At 42.4% G+C, this 21103-nt stretch overlaps 1 protein-coding gene across 1 annotated transcript in view; it reads left to right on the forward strand.

Annotated features, from left to right (window-relative positions):
* Positions 1-21103, forward strand: part of AGBL1 (AGBL carboxypeptidase 1) — a 599934-nt gene that overhangs the window by 29343 nt on the left and 549488 nt on the right. Inside the window, exon 2 of the mRNA XM_064480565.1 lies at positions 20067-20130. Within this exon, the coding sequence (XP_064336635.1) occupies positions 20067-20130 (64 nt within the window). The remainder of the gene's footprint in view (positions 1-20066; positions 20131-21103) is intronic.

Genomic DNA, 21103 nt, shown 5'->3' on the forward strand with positions numbered 1-21103 from the left:
GGAATCTTTATCAACAACTTTCTGGCTCCAACCAGTCTGGGGTCTAGTGCTTCTGCTCAGCATCCTCCACCTAGTAAAGGATCTTTAGTTCCTGCAGAACAGCTCAAAGATATGTGTCAGATTATTATGCGTCTCCCTTGATGAGGAACTAGGACTCTGTTTTATGCTGAACGAGCTGAACTATTGTTTCTTAACTCTTTTTCCTTTGTTTCTACATCTCTTCACTCACTTCCCTAATTAGTAACTGCTTAAATCTGCTCTTTGGAACTCAGAGAAGGCCTAGGAGATGAAAAGTCTTCTCCAAACAAGAATCAGGGGACTCAGAGGGGCTTTTATACCCAGGAGGACCTCAGAGTGTGCTGCTTGATTTCAATCCCACTGTCTTTGATATTTCTCAATCCTGAGGGGAACAGGTGTTGAACAAGAAAGGGAATAAGGTTTTGGGCAGAGAGGCTAATCATTAACTCAGTAGAGGATCTTGGTTACAGGGGAACTTGGTGTCAACGGGATGGGACATGAGAATCCCTATTCTCTTGGGTTCTGTTCACAGTACAGTAAAGCAAGGATGAGAAAGACCATCTAAACGTTTTTGAGGGTTGAGGTGGAGCCAGAAAGCAAATCTGTGTTAATAACCAATCATGAGCCTCTCAATTTCTCATGCACTCAGAGAGTTAAGCAATTGTGTTAGAAGGGTCTCCTACGGTTGGCATAATAATAACTCCCATTTATAGCATCCACTATTTGCAGGCAGGATACCAGATACTATATTGTCTTGATTTCTAGTTCCCACAACAAGACTGTGAGGAGAGTATTCTGTGATGCGGAGTCTCTGAGAGGCCACACAGAGGGGTGGACAGCCCGTAAGTGGCAGAACCAAGATCTAAGTCCACAGGGGCTGAAGTCTTTTGCTGTTTTCTCTAGGTGGCCCTTCACTACTGGCTTGATTAGGGCTCATTTGTTTGCAAGGAACTGACGTCCAGGTCTGGATTCCATCAAAGCCAAATTGAACCACACGCTGAGTTCAATAAAATTAATTTAAGCTCGACTCCAGTTTACACGTAAATGGGAATTCATTGTAGAGACACAGAGGTTTCTGTGTAACCAGGCACTAAAGGGGTTCTGCATCTCTGGAATGAACCAGGGCTTAACTCCCAGCGGTAGTCGCGACGTCCTCGTTTTTGTTTTCCTGTACGCCCCACTTTACTCTGCCTTCTTCTTCTTCTTCTTCTTTTTTTTTTTTTTACTGGAAACATTTTTATTAAAGAAGAGGAGTAGTTTTGAGGATGTGATAACTTCCATGAAAGCTTATGCAGCTAACCGCTCCTTGTTGGAGGTTACTCTGCCTTCTTGCTGTCGATGGGCTTCTCCAGGTTCTTTCTGCCGACTGTCCCCACATGCTGCAACCTGCTGCCAGCAGTTCCTGAGTTTAACGTGACATGGTCATGGCACCAGGGAGAGATACCAACTTCAGCAGCCCAGAGAAATGGATTGATGAGTTCAGCTGGGCCAGTGGGAAGGTTTAGTTGTATAAATGTGGCTGAACCCACAGTGGCTAGTGGCCAGGAATTCCATAGAAAATTGGATTAGGGTAGAGCAGATCTCAGAGAACTGTAGGGTGTGTGTGTGTGTGTGTGTGTGTGTGTGTGTGTGTGTGTGTGTGTGTGTATTGTGTGCACATTGCTTGTATGTCTCTGTAGAAACCAAGCAGACAAAAGTCATCCGGTACATCTGTGCAGATTGTAGATGTCTTTCCGTCATGGGGGTCCTGGTGGAGGCACAGTTTGCCTCACTGTCCCTTTTAATTCTGCCCCTGAGGATGGCTTCCTGCAAGGGATAAGAGTGGAAGGATTTGCGTGGTGGTTGGAGAAAAGTCAGGGAAGGGAGGAATTTGTTCATTATCTGTTCTCAGCATCAATTCTAAACATTCATTAGCTATTGATAAGCCAAGGCCTCCTTTCAGAGATCATCTCTGACTTGCCCCCACATGTCCTTGGAGCTCTGGTACAAGGTGCAATGCCCTTTTGCCTTGTTTACATGATAAATGAACATCACTTGGCTTCAAGGCAAAATTCTAGCATTATCTCCCTAACTTCTTGTCTGCAAGACCCTCTCTTATCCCTAAAGCAAAGCTAAGTGATGTTCCCATAATACTTAGCGGGCTTGTCTTCAGGACTGCCCCTAACCTGTGGAGTACCTGTGTGCCCATGAGGAAAAAAGTTGTCCCTTCCTGGAGACACTTTACTGTCGAGTGCTGGAAGATGGTTGTAGTGAGTATGCAAATCTGAGCGGAATGTGGTGTAGACATGCCCGTTAGACCTGGAGCCACTGAGCAGAGCACAGACTTCAGGACTGGATGCAGTGGCCACAAACCACCTTCACTATGGAAGGAACAGCCTGAATCCATCAGCTTGCATGTCTGTCTTCACCCTTGTGCCGTGCGCACAAATTATATCTCACTAATGGCACGTCCCTAGTGCCCAGCAGAATGCTTGGCACCTTGTAGGTTCTCCATAAATGTGTGTTGAATCAATGCAAAATGAGTAAAGTATAGGACAGGCGTGGCTATAAGGCAAGAACGTTAAGTGCTGTAGCGATATCTCTTCAATATAGTTGTGGTCCCTGCCCCAAGGGTATTAGAAGCTTTTGGACCCATGTATTTTTCTCACTGCCTACTTCCCTCTCCCATGTCCTCATTTACTTTTGGCATTTTTTTTAAATGTGAAAGAAATCTGTGGTCAGTTTAGAAAAATTAGCAAATTGGATGAGCAAAAATAATTTGTCATCCTACTACTCAGAAATTGCAATCATTAACATCTGCTTCCCCAGATATTTTTCTATGCAAAAACTTAGACATTGTATGGGATACTTTTTAAAAGAAATTTAATCATTTCTTTAAAATAGGGATTAGAGAGATATATAAATGTGTAAATTGCAAAGAAATACCCCAAGCCTGAGGACGACCTTCTTTAAAATTAGAGCTACAAACAGTGATGTAAGCTGCTTTGGGAGGTGCTGAGTTCCCTGTCTCTGGATGTATTAAAAAAAGATGAGAAAATGTCTCATTTGCATGGTGTAGGGGTGATTCATGCATTTGACAATAGTCAGATTAGAGAACTTCTGAAGTCAGATTCTGATCCCTTAAGGAGAATTCTTACGGGTTCCAAGAGGAACCCACGTTTCTAAAAGTGTCTAAGTGTTGAGAGCTGGGAAGGGGAGTGTTCTGCAGCCCTGTCTCAACCAGCATAAAGCTCAAAGGCATCGTCTCAGAGGTTAATCTTTGAGCACATTCTTAGGCTTACTGACACTTTCCAGGGTGACAGATGAGTTTTCGTTCCACAATGTGTCCAGTGATGTCTAATGTAGTCATAGTGCAATTAGCGTTAAATTAGTTATAGGCTAAAAATGAAACAAATTTGGCTTTTTGAAAAGGAGGACTTTCATACAAGGTCCAACTTGAGGGAAAGAAAGCCAGAGAATGTTTCAACTCAAAAAGCAATTTACTTTGCAAAAAGAAGTAGGAAAATCGCAGCCCATGACTATGCATATTTACATTTGAATGTGAGCTCTCCCCCCAAGGAACTGTCTCCAAGTTCCTTACACTTCACCTTTCAGCAGGCGGAATCCACTGCTGATGGCAAAACAATCATTGGAGCAATGTGATATTGTCCGTTTCCTGACACGGTCGCGGGAGGTACTGACAGATTGAGTGTTGTAGAAAGTCCTGCTCCAAGCGAAGTAACAGGCATGTGATCATGAAAAATAGGATGGAAGAGAATGCAGATACTCCCATGAACACTGAACACACTGAATGTATTTCTCCCTCAGTGTCAAAGATTCAAAGAATTTTTGTAGATATTCCCCCTTCCAAGAGATGGAGCTTGACTGCGCCCCTTCTGCTCCAGCCCAGGCTAGACTTAGTGACTTGCTTCCAACAGAGTATAGAAAGGGAAAATAGGAACTTCCCATTGGGGAAAACTGGCAAATGCCACTTTATACAAATGTTGACTCAAGTGATGACATCATCCATGATGTCATGTGGGTATCACACACCCCGGATGTGTGATGGGAAGGGTATGTCCTCTCTGAAGACTCGCAAACCCGGCCTAATGATGAGAAAACATTAAACAAACCCAGATTGTGGGCCATTCTACAGGAAACCTTTTCAGTAGTCCTCCAGTCTGTCAAGATCATGGGAAAAAAGGAAAGCCTGAGTAACTGTCACAGACCAGAGGAAACTAGGGAGATATGACAACTAAATACGATGTTGTAGCCTGGGTGGGAACTTGGAACAGAATGAAGACATTCATGGAAAAACTGGCAAAATCCAAGAAAGTCTAGAGTTTAGTTAATAATAATGTAGCAATGTCAGTGACTTAGTTTTGAAAAATATGCCATGCTATTATAAGATGTTAGCAATGGGGGAAGAGGGTGACAGATATCTCTGCAACTTTTCTGTCAGTCTAAAATTACTCTAAATTAAAAAAATTTTATTAAAAATTTCCAAGGATTTTTTTCCTCTGTGCAGATTTCTCTTCCATTTTATTAGTGGACTTTGTCCATGCCTTTGATAATGACCCATTAGATGGTTTTAAGGGAATCAGTATATTCCTCACATAGGGTGTCTGCATTTCCAATCTTATGGCTCAAACACCAGATTTTTGAATTGAATTTCTTAAGAGTAAAAGATTAGAGTGGTCATTCATCATCAAATGCTTGACGATTGACCATGGGGCCTCTGAGAAACAGAAGAGAGTCATAATGCTTAACCTAATTATGTATTAACTCACAACAGTCTGTAGAATGGTGTGACACAGTTATAATTACTCTTGGTCAATGGGCATAAAACTGGTTGATGTTAAAATGGTCGACTTTATTTTGTGGATAAATGAATAAAAGAGGCTTTAGAAGTAATTTGATCAAACATCCCTCCAAAGTGTAATCATGCCATTACAGAAACCCTGACTGATTGAAGGCTCTCTGACTTTGCTTATCCAGCTGATTCACATCTGCCTGGTGAGAGAGAAGAACTTTGATTTTCAATCTTGGCAAATCTGGTGCTTTATTTACATGATTGGTTGACTCTCCTTTGAGAAGATGAAAGCCCAGACTTAAGACAGAGTCAGAAATAATTCATAAGGTTTTTAGGAGAGGTAACCACCCCTGAAACTGGGATAGTCATGGCTAGCCAACATAACTTGCTGCCTCTGTTTAGAAGGAACTTCCTACTTCCTCACTGTACATCTCTGTTCGGTTTAGTTCTATAATGAAGCTTTTCACAATTAGATTTTCCCCTCTTCTTCCATACCTTTTCCTGAACTCCTGTTAATCATTCTCATACATAACATTCACCATGGACTTGGCTAACATATCAGTATTTTTGTATCATTTTTGGCTGGTTTTGCAGTGAGATTGAGAACTCTCATACTGGTGGCATCCTTTGAATCCTCATCCATGGCTTACTGTATTAGTGTGTATCAAATAATTTTAATAAACAATTGATTGGATGGATGCAAGGACAGATAAATGGGTGTTTTGTCAAGTTATTGCCCATGACTCTCTGTGACTGTACTCCTGGCTGACTTTCAACCAATAATTTTCATTTCATCCTCTTCAGCCTAGGCAGGGAGATGCCACTGCATCTCTGAGTGTTGGTGTCAGCCATGTCTCTCAGATTCATTGACAGGATCACAGTCAAAGGCAACTTCCATTACTGTGATATATATTTGATAATTCAACACAAAGATGAATTCCAGAAAGACGTACTGAAACAAATTTGTGTTCCTTAAGTGGGAGCATTTAACTAAGAGCTTACTGAGTATCTCCTTAGGTTTTGGAATTCAGCGCTGGCAATTAGAGGAGAGTTGCCTGTTGTCCTCTTTATGGGTTATGTGATCCTGCACAGCTGCAGACACTCTCCTGGGCTGTTAAAATTGTGACTTAACTGGCTAATGACCAAACCTTCAGGGCTTGGTTGCCGAATCTTTTGATAGACTATTTCCCCCTGTCCCGTTACAATTGCTGCCCCTTAAACCTTGATCCATAGTAGGACTACCACCTCTACACTTTGAAACTCTTTTTTTCCTATTATCTTTTCCATTTATTTAACCTCTCAATTCTCATCAGTTTTATAACCCAGCCTGATAACATTGTTTTTCTGGAATCTTCTGGTTTCTTGGACATGAGCTGTGAAAAAACAAAATATCATCAGGTCGTATTCAACATCTTCATCTAACTCTCTCTATCTCTCATCTACTCCCCCTATTTCATGAAATATAGTCTGACTACTTGAAGAACCTGGTGTGAAATTATCAACAAAGAAGAGGAATGAGTGTCAAGGAGGCACAGTGTCCCTGGTGGAGTTCCAGGGTGACATCAGTGGGTCTTTATGGCTCCAGTGTGGGATTTCACATTTCCAAAGGGGCACCCAGGATACTCATAATCAGATGGTAGAGTCTACATGAATTTCATTAAACAGAAGTTCCTATTTGGTGAGGAATAAGCCTTCTCTGGGAGAATAGTTTCCAAATACTCTCACTTGTACATGCTACCTAATGATGATTAAATTTTGAACACCTTCATTCACCAAAGAAGAGATCCACAGGATCTGTAATAGAGATACAGATGAAAAATATGTTATCAGCTAAGTGTTGGTCTTTGGGTGTTCTGGAAATGAAGTTAGAGAGTATTTGGAAAGATCAGTAGGATGACTAATTTATTTCCAAACTGCTTTTTGTTGAGCAGTTGCATTGTGGCTATAATTAATATAATAAATCTTGTAACAAATTCCCAGTGCAGCTGCCCACATAGCACTGAGATTCCTGGATATATTTGCTTGGAAGCATTTTGCTTTGAAGATGAGAATTACTGGGATGGAAATCACAGTTGAGGTTCCTCAGAGGTGTTTGGCATGGGCCAGCTGGTCCAACTGGCTCATGACATGGCTTGAAATACTTCTGAGATATGCCTCATGAGATGAAGAGGGCGTGCTGTTCAGACAGGATGAGTGATTGCTTTCATAGAAACTTAAAGCCGAGTATTGACGAGTATTTTTCTAAGATGCTCACTAGCACTCTGGCCTTCAAATAAGGAAAGAACTACTGGAATTCTTAATGTTTATTCCTTGATATTTTTGCCCCTATTTTATATGAGGTGACTCACCCAGAAGTGTAAGGGCTTTCTGTTTTCAACCTTGGCCATAGGTAGTGCGATATACTGACTCTTTCTTGTTACTGTTTGTGTCATTTCTTATATAATAATGTGCTTATTGTTAAGCTTGAAGTTTTGCTTCTTCATGAAAGGTGAATTTGATTGCAGAGTAAATCTTTCATGAATGACACGGGTCCTCATACAGGAAATAAGAATTAGAAAATTGCCTTAGATGGCAGGATGGTAAGTCCAGTGTCATCTGATCTTGCTTACTTTAGCCTATAGTTTAGAGGGTCTAGATGTAATGTGGGGTGACCCTAGCTGGCAAAGAAAAGATGGCATCCACCAGCAGGAGGCCAACCACGGGCAGGTGGGAAATCATACCTCCTGGGAAGCCCCAAGTGGAAGATGAGGGAACTATGCTATGTCAGAGTCAGGCTCGCCATCTACCATATCTGTTTCCTCTTCTTTTAACACAACAGCTGGAGTCATGTGCCAAGTTTCTGTCCTGGTTCTGTAATTTACTGTCTGAGCAGCTTGGAAGGAAAGTGAATACGCACGATTAGAGAATTAATCTCTGAGCTGCAGTCGCCCCTTTCCCTGTGGTGATCTCCCAACCCTTCCCCACAGCCCAGCTTCACGGTGTTTTGGCCTTATTTTACAAATGGAGGCAGGGAGTTTCTATATAGTTTATGCTGACTCATCCATATGCCTTTTTCTTATCTCTCTCTTTTTAAGCCAAAAGAGCTCATTTACTGGAGCTGGGGAAGCAGTTTTACTTAAGACAGCAGAATGAAAGGAACTGGGGCATATAACCACTATGTCTACTAATCTCACCATTACCGAAACTGTAGTTAAGCAGACACCTCCTAGACTGAGAGCTCTGACACCTGAGGCCTTACTGGCTTGTTTACAGCTGCACCCAAACATGGAGGGCCATATGATACATATCTGCTGGTTGTATTAACTTAATGCTCCCAGTATCTGAGCCAATCATGGGCAAATCAGGGAGAATATTGGAAATAAAGCAAAGAAGACATCTTACTCTTTACCTTCTAGAATGCACTGGATGCTTTCTTTCAATATAACAGTACCAATTACTCTAGAAGCAGGATAATTAATAATCTTTCAAAAATAGATGTAACGTCCCATGCTAGACCACAAGCCACACCCTTATTTTAATTCTTGGGTGTTGATTTATTTTCAAGCAGTTGAGCAGTTGGTGGAATTAACCACAGAATGAAATTTGCTATATTTAACTAGTTTGCTATTTAACTGTGTGTGTGTGCATGTGTGTGTGTGTGTGTGTGTGTGTGTGTGTGTGTGTGTATGAATCTGATTGACCATATGTCTGATCCAGAAATTTAGTGCTGGCTTTGAATGAAAGAAGAAAGTAGACAGTTATCTGGGAGAAGTAATTTGTGGGATGACCAAAAGGATTCAGACCCTAAAATATCTCTCTGACTTGACTTTTCACTGATCCCTGAAATAGGAAACCTTTATTCCTTTGATTTATGTCATTATTTTCATTAGATGCACCATGTAATATAGGAATTAGTCATATTAATTAGTTAATTAGTAAAGTGGTTCTTGCCCTGTGTCAATTTTGAATTTTGAAAATGTAGACATTTTTGGTTGTCACAACTATGGGGTAGGGTGGGCTGTCACTTACATCCATTGGATGGAAATCAGGGCTACTGCTTAACATCCTGTAATATACCAGACAGCACTCCCAGCCCACCTCAACAAATAATGATCTGGCCCCAAGTATCCATAGTACTGAGGTTGAGAAACCCTGCCTTAGTATTAACTATTTCATTGACAGGTCCTTTTGAGAAGATAGTTGGCAGAGTGGAAGGTTTTAAGAGAGAGTGGGCAGGGGGAACAGAAAGGCATTAATAAAAAATTGTGAAGTTGGAAGAGGAATACTTGGATATCTTCATGCCCCAGAGGTTACTGGTCAACATCTGTGAGCTGAAAAGGAAAAAAATTATTCCTTCCTGGGAAAAATGCCAAATGTAGAACTTCTAAAAAAAAAAATGGCAAAGTGCTGTCTTAAGTTAACAAAGGTCAGGAGAGGTCATGTGGTGGGGGCAAGAGCAGAGATCATTGCCCTGAAGCTAACACTCGCCTCTCTTACATGCCACTCTGTTTATTCTGGATCCTAAGGGATGTATTTAGAAGAGCATCAGGCCCTACCTTAGATCTTCAAGGGCATACACCACATCTCGGGTGTATTGCCAGCAAATGAACAGATTCCATCTCTCTCTCTCATCCCTCATTTTCAGAGTCTGATCCACCTTTAAGCAGACACTCTTGGACCACAATACCAAAATTAGAAAGTTGACCTCTTTGCATGAGGATCTTCTATTTGCTTCAGTCTGACATCACTGAATGCCACAGGGTCATAAAGTTGGAAGGGACCTGAGAGAGCATCTCTCTTATTCTTTTAGTTGAAGCAAGAGGAAAGCTAGTAAAGGCCAGAGAAGGTAAATGATTTATCTAAAGTCATAATGGAAAAATTGGGTTAGAACTAGGTTTACTGCTTCCAAGTCTGTTTTCTCTACTCTGTATCATATAGTCTTTTGCAAAAATCAATGAAAGAAGCTTGTAAAATCTCTGATATTTTGCAGTTTAAATGGTTGGTCTTGATCCTTGTTTTTCCTTTTCTTTTTACTGTCATGCATTCTAAATTCAGTTTTTAGAAATCAAATTTTCAATGCTTTTAACTGATCTGCTTTTGAGATTGGTTTGCATTTCAGTTGCTATTGCTGTGTAACAAATTGCTCCAATCTAGTGGCTTAAAAATGAACTTTTTATTTTTCTCACCATTTGGAAAGGACTCAGCAGAATAGCTCTTGCTTGGTGTCTCTTGTGTGTTGCATTGGAAGTTGACTGGGGTTGCAATTATCTGAAGGTTCAGTTGCGTACATTCAAGATAGCTCACATTTATGCTTCACAGCTGATGCTGAGTGATCCCAATTGAGCTGAGAGCTTAATTGAGTCTGTCTGTTAGAGCACCATGTGAGTCCTTCCTCGTGGTCTGGGCTTCCTTACATCATGGCAGACTTAGGGTAGTCAGTCTCTCACATGCTGGGTCAGGGCTCCAGATTCCAAGATACCAGTCGCTTAGGTAGACCTGCATCACTTTTTATGGCTTAGCCTTGAAAGTGAAGCAGTGTTACTTCTGCTATAGTCTATTTGGTAATAAGAGAGTCCCTTGGCCAAGATTTAAGAATATGGTCCAAAGTTTCCACCTCTTGGTGGTAGGTATGAAAGCATTTGCAGACATATTTTAAAACTGTCACAGTTTGGTTTCTAGAATCAAAAAGTTTCCACTAAAGAAACCTTCCTTGAGTTACTTGTCCTAAAATTTTTTTGATCAAACTTACTAGCTTTTGAAACTCAATTCAGAAAATGTGAAGACAGGTTACCCTTGCTCTTGAGCAAATTATTCAACTTCTTTTGCCCTCAGTCCCCTCATCAGTACAGTAGGAATAATGATATTGAAATTGCAAGATGGTTTTGAGGATTAAGTGGTAAGTGACATCAGAAACAAAGTGGACACTCAGTGGTAATATTCACAGTCTTATGTGCTTAGGATGCGAAGTCATAATCTGATGCCTAGTTTTTAACTCTCAAACTGTACAGAATATCTCCGTAAAGTGATTTTTCAGAGTGGGTCGGGGAAGGCCAGGACTTACTAGGCTGGGGAGGACCCAAGTGGTGAAGCAAGGCCGAGAGATAATGGGGTCCCTGAAATGAGAGACGTGAGGACACCAGAGTCAAACTTTTCTTGCTTCATGATTGTGCCTTAGACCAGCTGGCTAAGAATTATCTGGGGGGATGACCTGGAAAAGAGCATCTTCTCAGTGCTTGGAGACTGCTTGGTTCAGTGGCCTGGCAGAGGCAAGGCTGAGCCTCCCTCTCCGGTGCTTTTAATCTTCCGTATGTGTTTTGAGGGTGATAGATTCAGAGAGGATCAGGGCAGGGAGTGGCAGCTGCTGGTTGAATGAGAAGGCAGCAACTCACTTCCTCAACATCAGTACTGAGCCTTGGGTGGCAGGGCCCTGGAAGTGTTATTTACTTGCTGTGTTTAGAATTCAATCAGAAAAGCTGAAAACTGTTTGGTACTTCTTTGCAGTAATCCTTAATTCTAACCTGCAAGTTTTGTGCTGTAATTTGTCAGCTGTGCTTTGGAGAGACTTCACAGCCTTCCTAGAAATAGTGACAGAGTCCGCTTTCCATTGAGTGTCATTTAAAAAAAATCAGAGAGCATTTCAGGGATGGGATGCTATTGACTGCCATCATTATTGTTATGACTTGGAGAATTTACCATTTACCCCAAGTGGCAATAAATGTGCTGGGCGTGGGCAAAGCACAGGATTCCAAATTATTTCTGCACTTGAGGACCCAACCTCACCCTTTTCATATGTTTCATTTATTGTTCCCTCCTCCTTAAGAGTATTCTGCTACATTGGGAACATCACAGTCTGGGTGGAAAATTGATCCAGGAAGATACACATCTAAGGCTCTTCAGATCTATTTTTAGATTTTTCACCTTTTGTCAGGTGTGGTCACGGCAATATTTATTTACCAACAGTCTATTGAACTTTTATTGTGATGTAGGCAGAGAGCTAAGTGTTTTATGTCCACTATGGTATTTCCAGCCCAATTATACCCATGAATGAGGTACAGTGATTGGTCCAATAATGTGGGAGAAGAAATTAAGTCGTGCAGAGGTTATGGTAACCAAGGTCTACCTGAATTAAAAGTACATCCTTTAAACATACCCCCCCTTCTCTACCCTCCTCTCACTGGCCTTCTTTCTGCTCCTCACCTTTGCTGTGTTTCTACCAGCCCAGGACTCGACTCTGCTCTCCTTTTGCCCTGCTTTGTCCGGAGCCTTCTTCTCCTAGTTAACTCTCACTTACTCTTCAGCCTCAGCTTAGGTGTTACTTCTTAAGGGAATCCTTTTCTGATTCATGTCAAGTAACCTTATTTTGCGGTCATGTGGTGCAACAAACCCAGGCACTTGTCCCCAGTTGCAGTTTCACATTTCTCTGGGTGACTATTTAGATAATACCTGCATCTCTAGCTAGCCTGGAAGTTTCATGAGGACAGGGACAGGGTACATTTATGCTACCCATGGTGTTCCTGGTACCTAACACAGAGCCTGGTACATAATAAGTACTCAATAGTATTTGCCAAATGAATGAACAAGGACCACATTCTAACAGCCCCACACTGGACCATGAATACCCTTTCACCCAGGAGGAAGAGCATCAGTATTCTTAACAATTCAATATGTAAGACCCAATATATGACTGGGGACATCTGTCAAATTGTGAGGCCCAAGAACTAGGAGGAGAGATCCTAGTGGAATTGTTCATTTGCAAGGTTCCATCTAAGACATTCCAGCCAGAAAACGTTACAGACCATTTTATTTTGTAATGTTTATTTTATTTTGTGATGTTATAAAATGACATCACCCAATTTCTGTGATTTTTCATAGGCCCCAGTATTTCCAGCCCAACCTCTGTTGTATTGAAAGAAATCTTATTTCATTTCATTCATGGATATTTCAATCCATACCCTTTTAAAACACCCCTCTCTTTTGAATCCTTTTCAACCCTGACAGGAAGTGTTTCTTTCTACCTAAACTACGTTTCTAATGAGGCAGCCTCTGCCTGTTTCCTCCTGTGTGAAGGCAGAGACTGTCGGTCACCGTTTTTGTTATTATAACCATTTTTAGTAACTGAAGGTGCTAATTAGTACTCCCTTTCGTCCGTCACTCATTACCAACTCCAAATTTAAGTGTCTTTTCTTTAGCCAGTGGACCATTTCTAGTGAGTGTTCAGACTGCATGACTAGAAGAACAAATTTATTTTTGGCACCATGGTTTCCTTGGGCTATGAGCTGTGTCCTATGCTCTTAGCTCATGAGTTTGGAAGAGATTCTGTCTTATTCTTTAGAGATCAAGAACTAGAATTTCATGGGCTTGTTCTTTCAGTCTATGGGAACAGAGTGAGCCCATTCCTTCAGCCTGCCAAGGTGTCAGATGTGCAAACCGTCACAGACCCTCCAGACCAGCCATCCCATTTGTCATCTGAGTGTCACCCAGTGTCCTTAGTTGACACCATGGAAAGTAGAAGAATCTCCCAGCCAAGCCCTGCCCAAATTCCCCATCCACAAAATCAAGAGATAAAATAAAAAGGCTATCGTTTTAAGTAATTAAGTGTTAGGATGGTTTGTTACCCCTACGTAGACAGCCAGGACAGGGAGGTAAGGAAATAACCAGGATCTAGTAAGCATTCTGATAAAGGTTTGTGCAAAGTGGGTTGTGGAAATACAAATGTTTAGAGCAAATCTTTCTGTTCTTGGAGAGGCCAGGCATTGAACACTTTAGGGGGCACTGATTATGTCGTAGTCTTTGTGGATGGCACCCCTGGTACCCCCTGGAGTTGTGCAGTGCCCAGTGTATGCAGACATGTAGCACTTTTGGGTAATGGGTGCCAGAATGGTGCGTTAGCTGGGAAAACCGCATAGCAAGGGAACTTGAGCTTGAAATTGAAGTATAAGTAAGTTTCATGGACTAAGGAAGAGGGAGGAGGAGTAATTCTCCAGCAGTGTGAAGCAACGTGAGAAAACTCTGAAGGCACAGGAACCCATGATGGGCTTGGAGCCTGATGACTGGTCTTGTGTGATCGGCGTGCTTGGTACCGGGGTGCAGGGAGTGGCTGGAGATGAGCTTCCAATGGCTCAGTGATGTGAAGGGTCTTATTTACACACCTTCATGAGGAGTCAGGAGGAGGAAGGCAACAGGGACACATAGAAGATTTAAAAGCAAAGGAGCATCGAATTCAAAACGGTATTTGAGAAAATTGCAGTTCAAAACCCCAAAGGCTATGAAAGACACTGTTTGTTCTTCCAACTGCCTACCTCTCCCTGAAAGCTTGGCAGATCCATTTGATATAGGAAAGTCTTAAACAACAGGGGATGATTCATTTAAAAGGATCATTAAAGGAAAATCGAGGCACATCGTGTCCTGCCTTCTTTGATTGCTCACTTATTATTACTGTGGGGGAGATAACGGCTTTGTGTTATTCTTCTAAATAGTGTAAAATATTTATTGGTAAATACGGCAGTGCATAAATTAATGCCAATCAAGATGTTGTGAAGCATTTTTTTTCCTCCACTGTTAGCCGTCATTTTTACTTAAAGAAAAACATTTTGTGCTGATCCATCATGACTCAGAGCTGAGTGAGAGCATTATGAACTCAACATCTGTATGACAACAGTGTCTCTCTAGTGTCTGTGGAAGGGCAGGGTTCTCTTGGTGGACTGGCCTTAGAGTTGGTGAAATCAATTTCTTTCCTATTTATTAAGACTAACGCTTGGGAAGAAGGCATGTGGAAGTGTACCATGTTCTATTGTCCATCTTCATGACAAACTACCCAACCAAAAGTGGCTTTTATAAGTGAGAATATTTATTATTTCATGTATCTGAAAGTCTACAGGTAGTTAGTTTCACAGAGTTGGTTGGATGACTTAACGTCATCGATGACCTAGAGGCTTGTCCTCATGCAACAATGACCAAAAACAGGAAAGAGAGGGTTTTTGCTTTTCATGTTTTCTTTTTTTTAAAAAAAAAATCCTGGAGAAAAGTCTTCCTGGAATCTCTTAGCAGACTTCTACTCAGGTTTCCTTATCCAGATCTGGGCTCACACTCATTTCTAAACCAGTCGTAGGAGAAGGAGAAAGACTTAGAGCAGATGAACTGCTCATTCCCCAAGCAGGGCAGAGTAGGATGTGTGTCCTCCATCAGCACACCGCTGCCCCATGCTGGAAACAAATGCGGTTTTCTTGGAAGCAATTACAGAGAAACAGCTCATGTGTGCGCAGCCAATTGTGTTGGCCATGGGTCAAACCAATTTAGGGGTGATGATTTAGTACATTCCATATGCCCAGATCTATATCCCTGCTGGCGGGTACAACAGAAGCATAAAAGACAATGCTTGTTCTTGGGGTGTGTTAGTGGGCATTGTACTAAAAGCAGGCAATGCCTTAGCTTGAGAAATTAATTCAATAAACTATATTGATGAGCTATCAGATCTTAGGAGACAGGAATGTAGAGATGAGGAAGACCTAGCTCTTGCCTTCAGACGTTCGCAATTCCCTTCACCATCTGCTTCATCCTGGAGGCAGTCTCATCCCCCAGCATCGTCATGTTTCATTATGTTTTCTTCTGAGCACGCAGGGCTACAACACGGCTGGAACACTCCCCCTGCTCCCTTTTTGCCAGGTTTCTCAGATTTATCACTCATGGACCTGGCTGGGTTAAATGCTCCTTCCCTGAATTCTTCTAGCATCGATGCTTACCTTCATCACAGTCCTGCCCATCCTGGGGTCTTAACTCTCTGCCAGCTGCTCACCTCTGCTAGGCCTGGAGCCCCAGGAAGCAGATGGTGTTTCCATCAACTTGTGTCCCAGCCTGGTGACTGGAACAGAGATGATCTCCGGTGAATGTTTGCGGGATGAGTGCATGAATAATTGAATGAAAGAAAATTAAATTTGGATCTTTTATTCCTCTTCAATCAGTTTCTACTTTATCAGTTTTCCTCTCTTCTTTTTCTCTTTCCTCTTTTTCTCATCTCTTCATCTCCTCTTCCTTCCTCATTATTCACAATTAGCTAATGAGTCTTACATTTTACAAGTTACATGTATCGCACAGTCTTGCTGTTAAACATTTATCCCCATCCCTCTTCTCAGAAAGAAGAGCAGTTATGGGAGGTCCTGCAGGTGGATCCAGAAACATCAGTGTTGACCGGAGACACCTTTGCAGGGACTTTGCTACTGTGAGCTACCTTTGGGTCCACTTTCAAAGGCCTGGAGTCCTGCTGTGGTATTGTGATTTATAGTAAGAAACATATATTTGGATATATATTTGGTCTTCCTCCCATTTCTGGCACAGAGCTCCTAAAAGCCTTGGAATGTCCTAAGTGATGAAAGCAATAAGGTTGTCTTTTGATATGTTAATGAGTTGACTTTGGACCCCCACTAAGGGTGCAGGCCAGTTGCCATGAGAATTAATCATGTGATTAGAAGATTGGAACTTTGAGTCTGTTGTTCTGGCTCCCCAGTACCCTACAAATCACCCCCACCTCTGGGGAAGGTAGAAGACCCCAAAGTTGGCTCTATTGACTATGTAAAGAAACCTCTATAAAAACTGAAAGGATGGGGTTCAGAGAGCTTCCAGGTTAGTGAACATGTGGAGATGCCGGAAGAGTGATGCTCCCGGAGGGGGCAAGGAAGCTCTGTGCCCTTTCCCCATCCCTTGCCCTGTGCATCTTTTACATCTGGCTGTTCCTGAATTATATAATTTTATAATAAACCTGCAATCTAGAAAGTGAAGTGTTTCTCTGAGTTCCATCAGCTGATTTAACAAACCCAAGGAGGAGGAGGTCGTGGGAACCTTTCATTTACAGCCAGTCGATTGGAAGCACAGGTAATTTGACCTGGACTTGTGATTAGCATCCTGAGCTAGAGGGACTTGTTGGAACCTCTGATTTATAACTAGTTAGTTGGTCAGAAGTACAGGTAGCAGTGTGGACTTGCCAGTAGAATCTGAAGTGGGGGAGGGCAATCTTGCAGGACTGAACCCTTAACCTGTGGAATCTGATGTTCCCTCTGGGTAGTCAGCGTGAGTACTGAGTTGACTTTGTAGGACACCCAGCTGGTGTCCAGAGTGTTGTTTGTTGATGTGGGGGAACCTCCCCTACACTGGAACCTAAGACTAATGAACTCCCCAGGATGATAGATCAGTTGCTGCACTGCTCCTTGGTTCCTATGCCCCAGGTTTTGGGAGACTAAGGAGGGACAGGAAGCCCTGACATGGTGCACACATACAAATGACATTTGCTGGAGGATGGCTCAGACCTGGGGACTTGAAGAACCCTTTGAGTTACGCCTTCTGTTAACTTCCAGTGCAGCTCTGATGAGAGGCGTCAGTAAAATGCATACTGAACCTGCCCTTGTTAGGTCAGATCTCCCAGTGGAGAAGATCTCAGAGCAAACCCAAGTCTTTTCCTGGGGAAGCGCAGATGTCAAATGCCTAAGGATCCCCAGATGTCTCATCACACCTGGAAGAGGAGTTAAAGTGTTAAATTTTGGTAATTTGTTCATCATGGATTTTTTTGTTTGTTTGTTTGGATTGCTTGATGTGTAAAAATACAGCATGAAAATATTATCCTAATTACTGCATTTTAAATTTTAAAATTTTTGCCCAAGCTGTTGCCTCCCTGGTCTCACCCTAGTCCTGGCCCTGGTTCGGAGTTTAGAGTGTGACTTCCTGGATATTGAGGAAAGTGTAAGCACCACTCTGCCTTGGTGGTGTGGTATTGGACTTCATGGCTCCCTTGGAGTTCTTTATGGTTAGGTTTGATTACATTCTGAAAAACATTTATTGCACACTTTCCTGGAACAGCCCCTGTCCCAGGTGCTGGGAATACTTTTATATACAAAACTTGGTCCCTTCTTTAAGGATTAATATCTAGTGGGGGTGAAGTGGGAGGCAAGGTTGCACCCTGAGGCCAATACCATGTGGTCTGGATGCTGTCAGAGCTGAGCACAGAGTGATATGAAGACAGAGGAGACCACAAACCGGCAGGGAATTTTGTGGGAGCCACAGTGCACTTGAAGGATGAGATGGCATTGATCAAGCTTTAGGAAGGGGGAAGAGTATGATCAAAAGTACGGAGGCAAGAAATTACATGGTTTGAGCAGGAAGTTATAAGTAGCTCTCTGTTGCTGAAGCATGCATTTGGGCAGCAGTGTTGTAATGAATAATGAAGCTGGAGAGATAAGCAGGGCAAGATCTTGGGGATCTTTGGAAGCCCTATTAGTGAGCCATGACCTTATCCTATATGTAACAGTGAGTTATTGAGGTCTTTGAGGCACATAAGGAATATGAGACTGACTTTCGGGAAGATTAAAGCTATGCCTCAAATAACATACCTGAAAAATAGCATTTCAAGGTTCTCTTTTCTCCACATCTTTGCCAGCATTTATCTTTTAAAAAAATATTTTTATTTTTAAAATGTTTTGTATGTATATATATATTTATTGAAGTACAGTCAGTTTATAATGTTCAATTTCTGGTGTACAGCCCAATGCTTCAGTCATACATGAACACATAGATTTGTTTCCATATTCTTTTTCACCATAAGTTACTACAAGATGTTGAATATAGTTCCCTGTACTATACTCCCTTGTTTTTTTGATAAAAGCCATTGTAGCAGATGTTAGGTCGTATCTCATTGTGGTTTTGATTTGTGTTTCCCTGGTGATTAGTGATGTTGAGCATCTTTTCATCCACCTATTGGCCATTTGCATATCTTTGGAAAATGTCTATTTAGGTCTGTTGCCCATTTTTAATTGGGTTATTTGCTTTTTTATTATTGTGTTGTATGAATTCTTAATCTATTTTGGATATTATTAGTCCCTTATCAGATGTATGGTTTGTGACTATTTCCTCCCATTCTGTTGCCTTTTCAATTTGTTGATTGCTTCCCTTGCTGTGCAAAAGCTCTTCAGTGTAATGTAGTCCCCCTTGTTTATTTTATTTTGTTTTGCCTTTGCTTTTAGTATCTTACCAAAGAAATCATTGCCGAGACTAATGTCAGGGAGTTTTTTTTCCCTATGGTTTCTTCTAGGAGTTTTATGGTTTCAGGTCTTACACTTAGATGTTTGATCTACTTTGAGTTAATTTTTGTGAGTGATGTAAGATAGGACCCCTGGCTATATATCCAAAGGAATTGAAATCGGTATCTCGAAGAGGTATCAGCACACCCATGTTCACTGCAGCATTTTTCATAACAGCCAAGTTATGGAAGTGACCTAAGTGTCCGTCAACAGATGAATGGATAAAGAGGATGGATATACCTGCAATGGAGTATTATTCAGCCATGAGAAAAAGAACATCCTGCCATTTGCAGTAACACAGATGGACCTTGAAGGCATTCTGTGAAGTGAAATAAGTCAAACAGAGAAAGATGAATACTGTATCATATCACCGAGATGTAAATTCGAAAAAAGCTGAACATGCAAAAACAGTGTAGAATGATGGTTGCCAGGGGCCGGAGAGTGGGGGATTTGGGAGATGGTGTTTAAGGGTACAAACTTACAACTAGTAGATAAATAAATAAGTTCTTGAGAGTTAAAAAAAATTAGCGTATCACAGTGCAAAGATCACTGGCCGATTTTTGGGAACTTGGCCTGGGCTGTACTTGGGGCTTTGCTCTGTGGGTCAGCAGCACAGAGCACTTGAACAAATCCCCCCTCCCTCTGAATCCCGGTGTTCTCTTCTGTGTGTCCAAGGGTAGAGTGTCAAGCATTGTAAGGATCCCATACAGCATCCATATAATGAGATCTGGGACCACCCTAGGTCTCTCTCGAGACAATCAGAATTCATCCTTGTCAGTCAGGGAAGTCTTCCCATCAGAACACTTTGGTGGGTTTCTGCTTCTGCTCTCTGCCCTGGATTTAAAAATAATCCAAGCCTACTGAAATAAGCGAGAACAGTGCTACCCTGGCCCATGAAGCCCCTTTACATTTGATGTTTCCCCATAAATTATCACTGTTTAGCCTTTTACGCATCTTGCTGATGTTACTGTAAAAAGGGGTCCCGAAAGAGGAATCCTGAGGGTTAAATATGGAGGCAGAAGCCCTGGGACCCTTAACTCAGTGGGGCCCCTCACTGTCATTATTTGAGGAGCAGTGCTGCAACCGTTTCTCATCGCAGGAAGCCTTTCTCAGTGGAAGGAAGCACAGTCCTGCCATTTCCGTGGGCATCCCTGACCACGCCGCCTCCCTTCTCTTGCCTTCCTTCTTAAAGACGGCTGCCTCTGTTTTCATTGCAGAGCTGCTCCGACAGAGAGTCCATCCTGACCATCCTCCAGGTCCTCGGAGATCTGCTTTCTGTTGGTGAGTAGAGCACGCCCTCATCCCTCCTGTGGTGGATGTGGCGGCCCGGAGCTGTGGGGTCTGCCAGGAGCCTATGTGGCCTGGGGGTTTGCTTCAGCTCAAGTTTTCTGTGAGAGGCAGAATCACCACGGGACATTTGTACTTTGGGCTCTTCAGTCTTGTCACCCACCTGACAGTGACCCAAACTTAGGAGGGAATTAGACTCTGGGTGGCTGTTCTACGATACCTCATGTCTGAGGCTAAGGACCTCCAGCCCTCCATGGTTCTACTCTGACCTCCCCTTCTTCCCCCATCGTGGCCTATGCACAGAGCCAAGTATTGGCAGCTCCCTTACATACGTCAAGTGGAGACAGGAATATGAGGCAGGAGCTAGACTTAGCAGTGTGGTAAGCCATTAAGTTTTCAGAGATAAGACGACAGAGTTGACTACATTGGCATCAACTGAGTTCGCATGCCTCTATTTGCTCATTTCCATGTGAGGGTCTTGCAGAACACAGCTTCTTGGACATTCCAACATCCACTCAGAGTTTTCGTTTCTATGTAGCCAGCCACATTGCCTTAGACATACTAGCACCAAACAGACAATATCAAAATGAATGTCACCGCAAAGCCACAGAGCCTCAGGTGACAGTTTCAGGAGGAAGGGGCCCTTCATACTGAGGTTGTTCCATAGGTTGTGCTGCCCTCCAATGCCAGGTGACTCACTCTTCTGAGTGAGGTGCCCACTTGTCTTCTGAGATAGTCCCACTTTCACTTTGTCCAGTAGTGTCTGGAACTCCTAGAATGAAACCCTCGGGTTCCCCTTCTGATAGAGGTACTGATCATTGCTCCTTTAGTAGAGTATGAAAAATAGAGGCTCTTCTTTGCTGATAATCTCCCACCCGGTTGGCCATCTTGGTTGGGTTAACCATGCCTAGTGCACAGAGAATCACCTGGGGCCCCTTTCCAAGTTGAAATGTAATCACTGCTTTTG

This window comes from Camelus dromedarius, chromosome 29, assembly GCF_036321535.1.
Source record: "Camelus dromedarius isolate mCamDro1 chromosome 29, mCamDro1.pat, whole genome shotgun sequence".
In the NCBI taxonomy this organism is placed as follows: Eukaryota; Metazoa; Chordata; class Mammalia; order Artiodactyla; family Camelidae; genus Camelus; species Camelus dromedarius.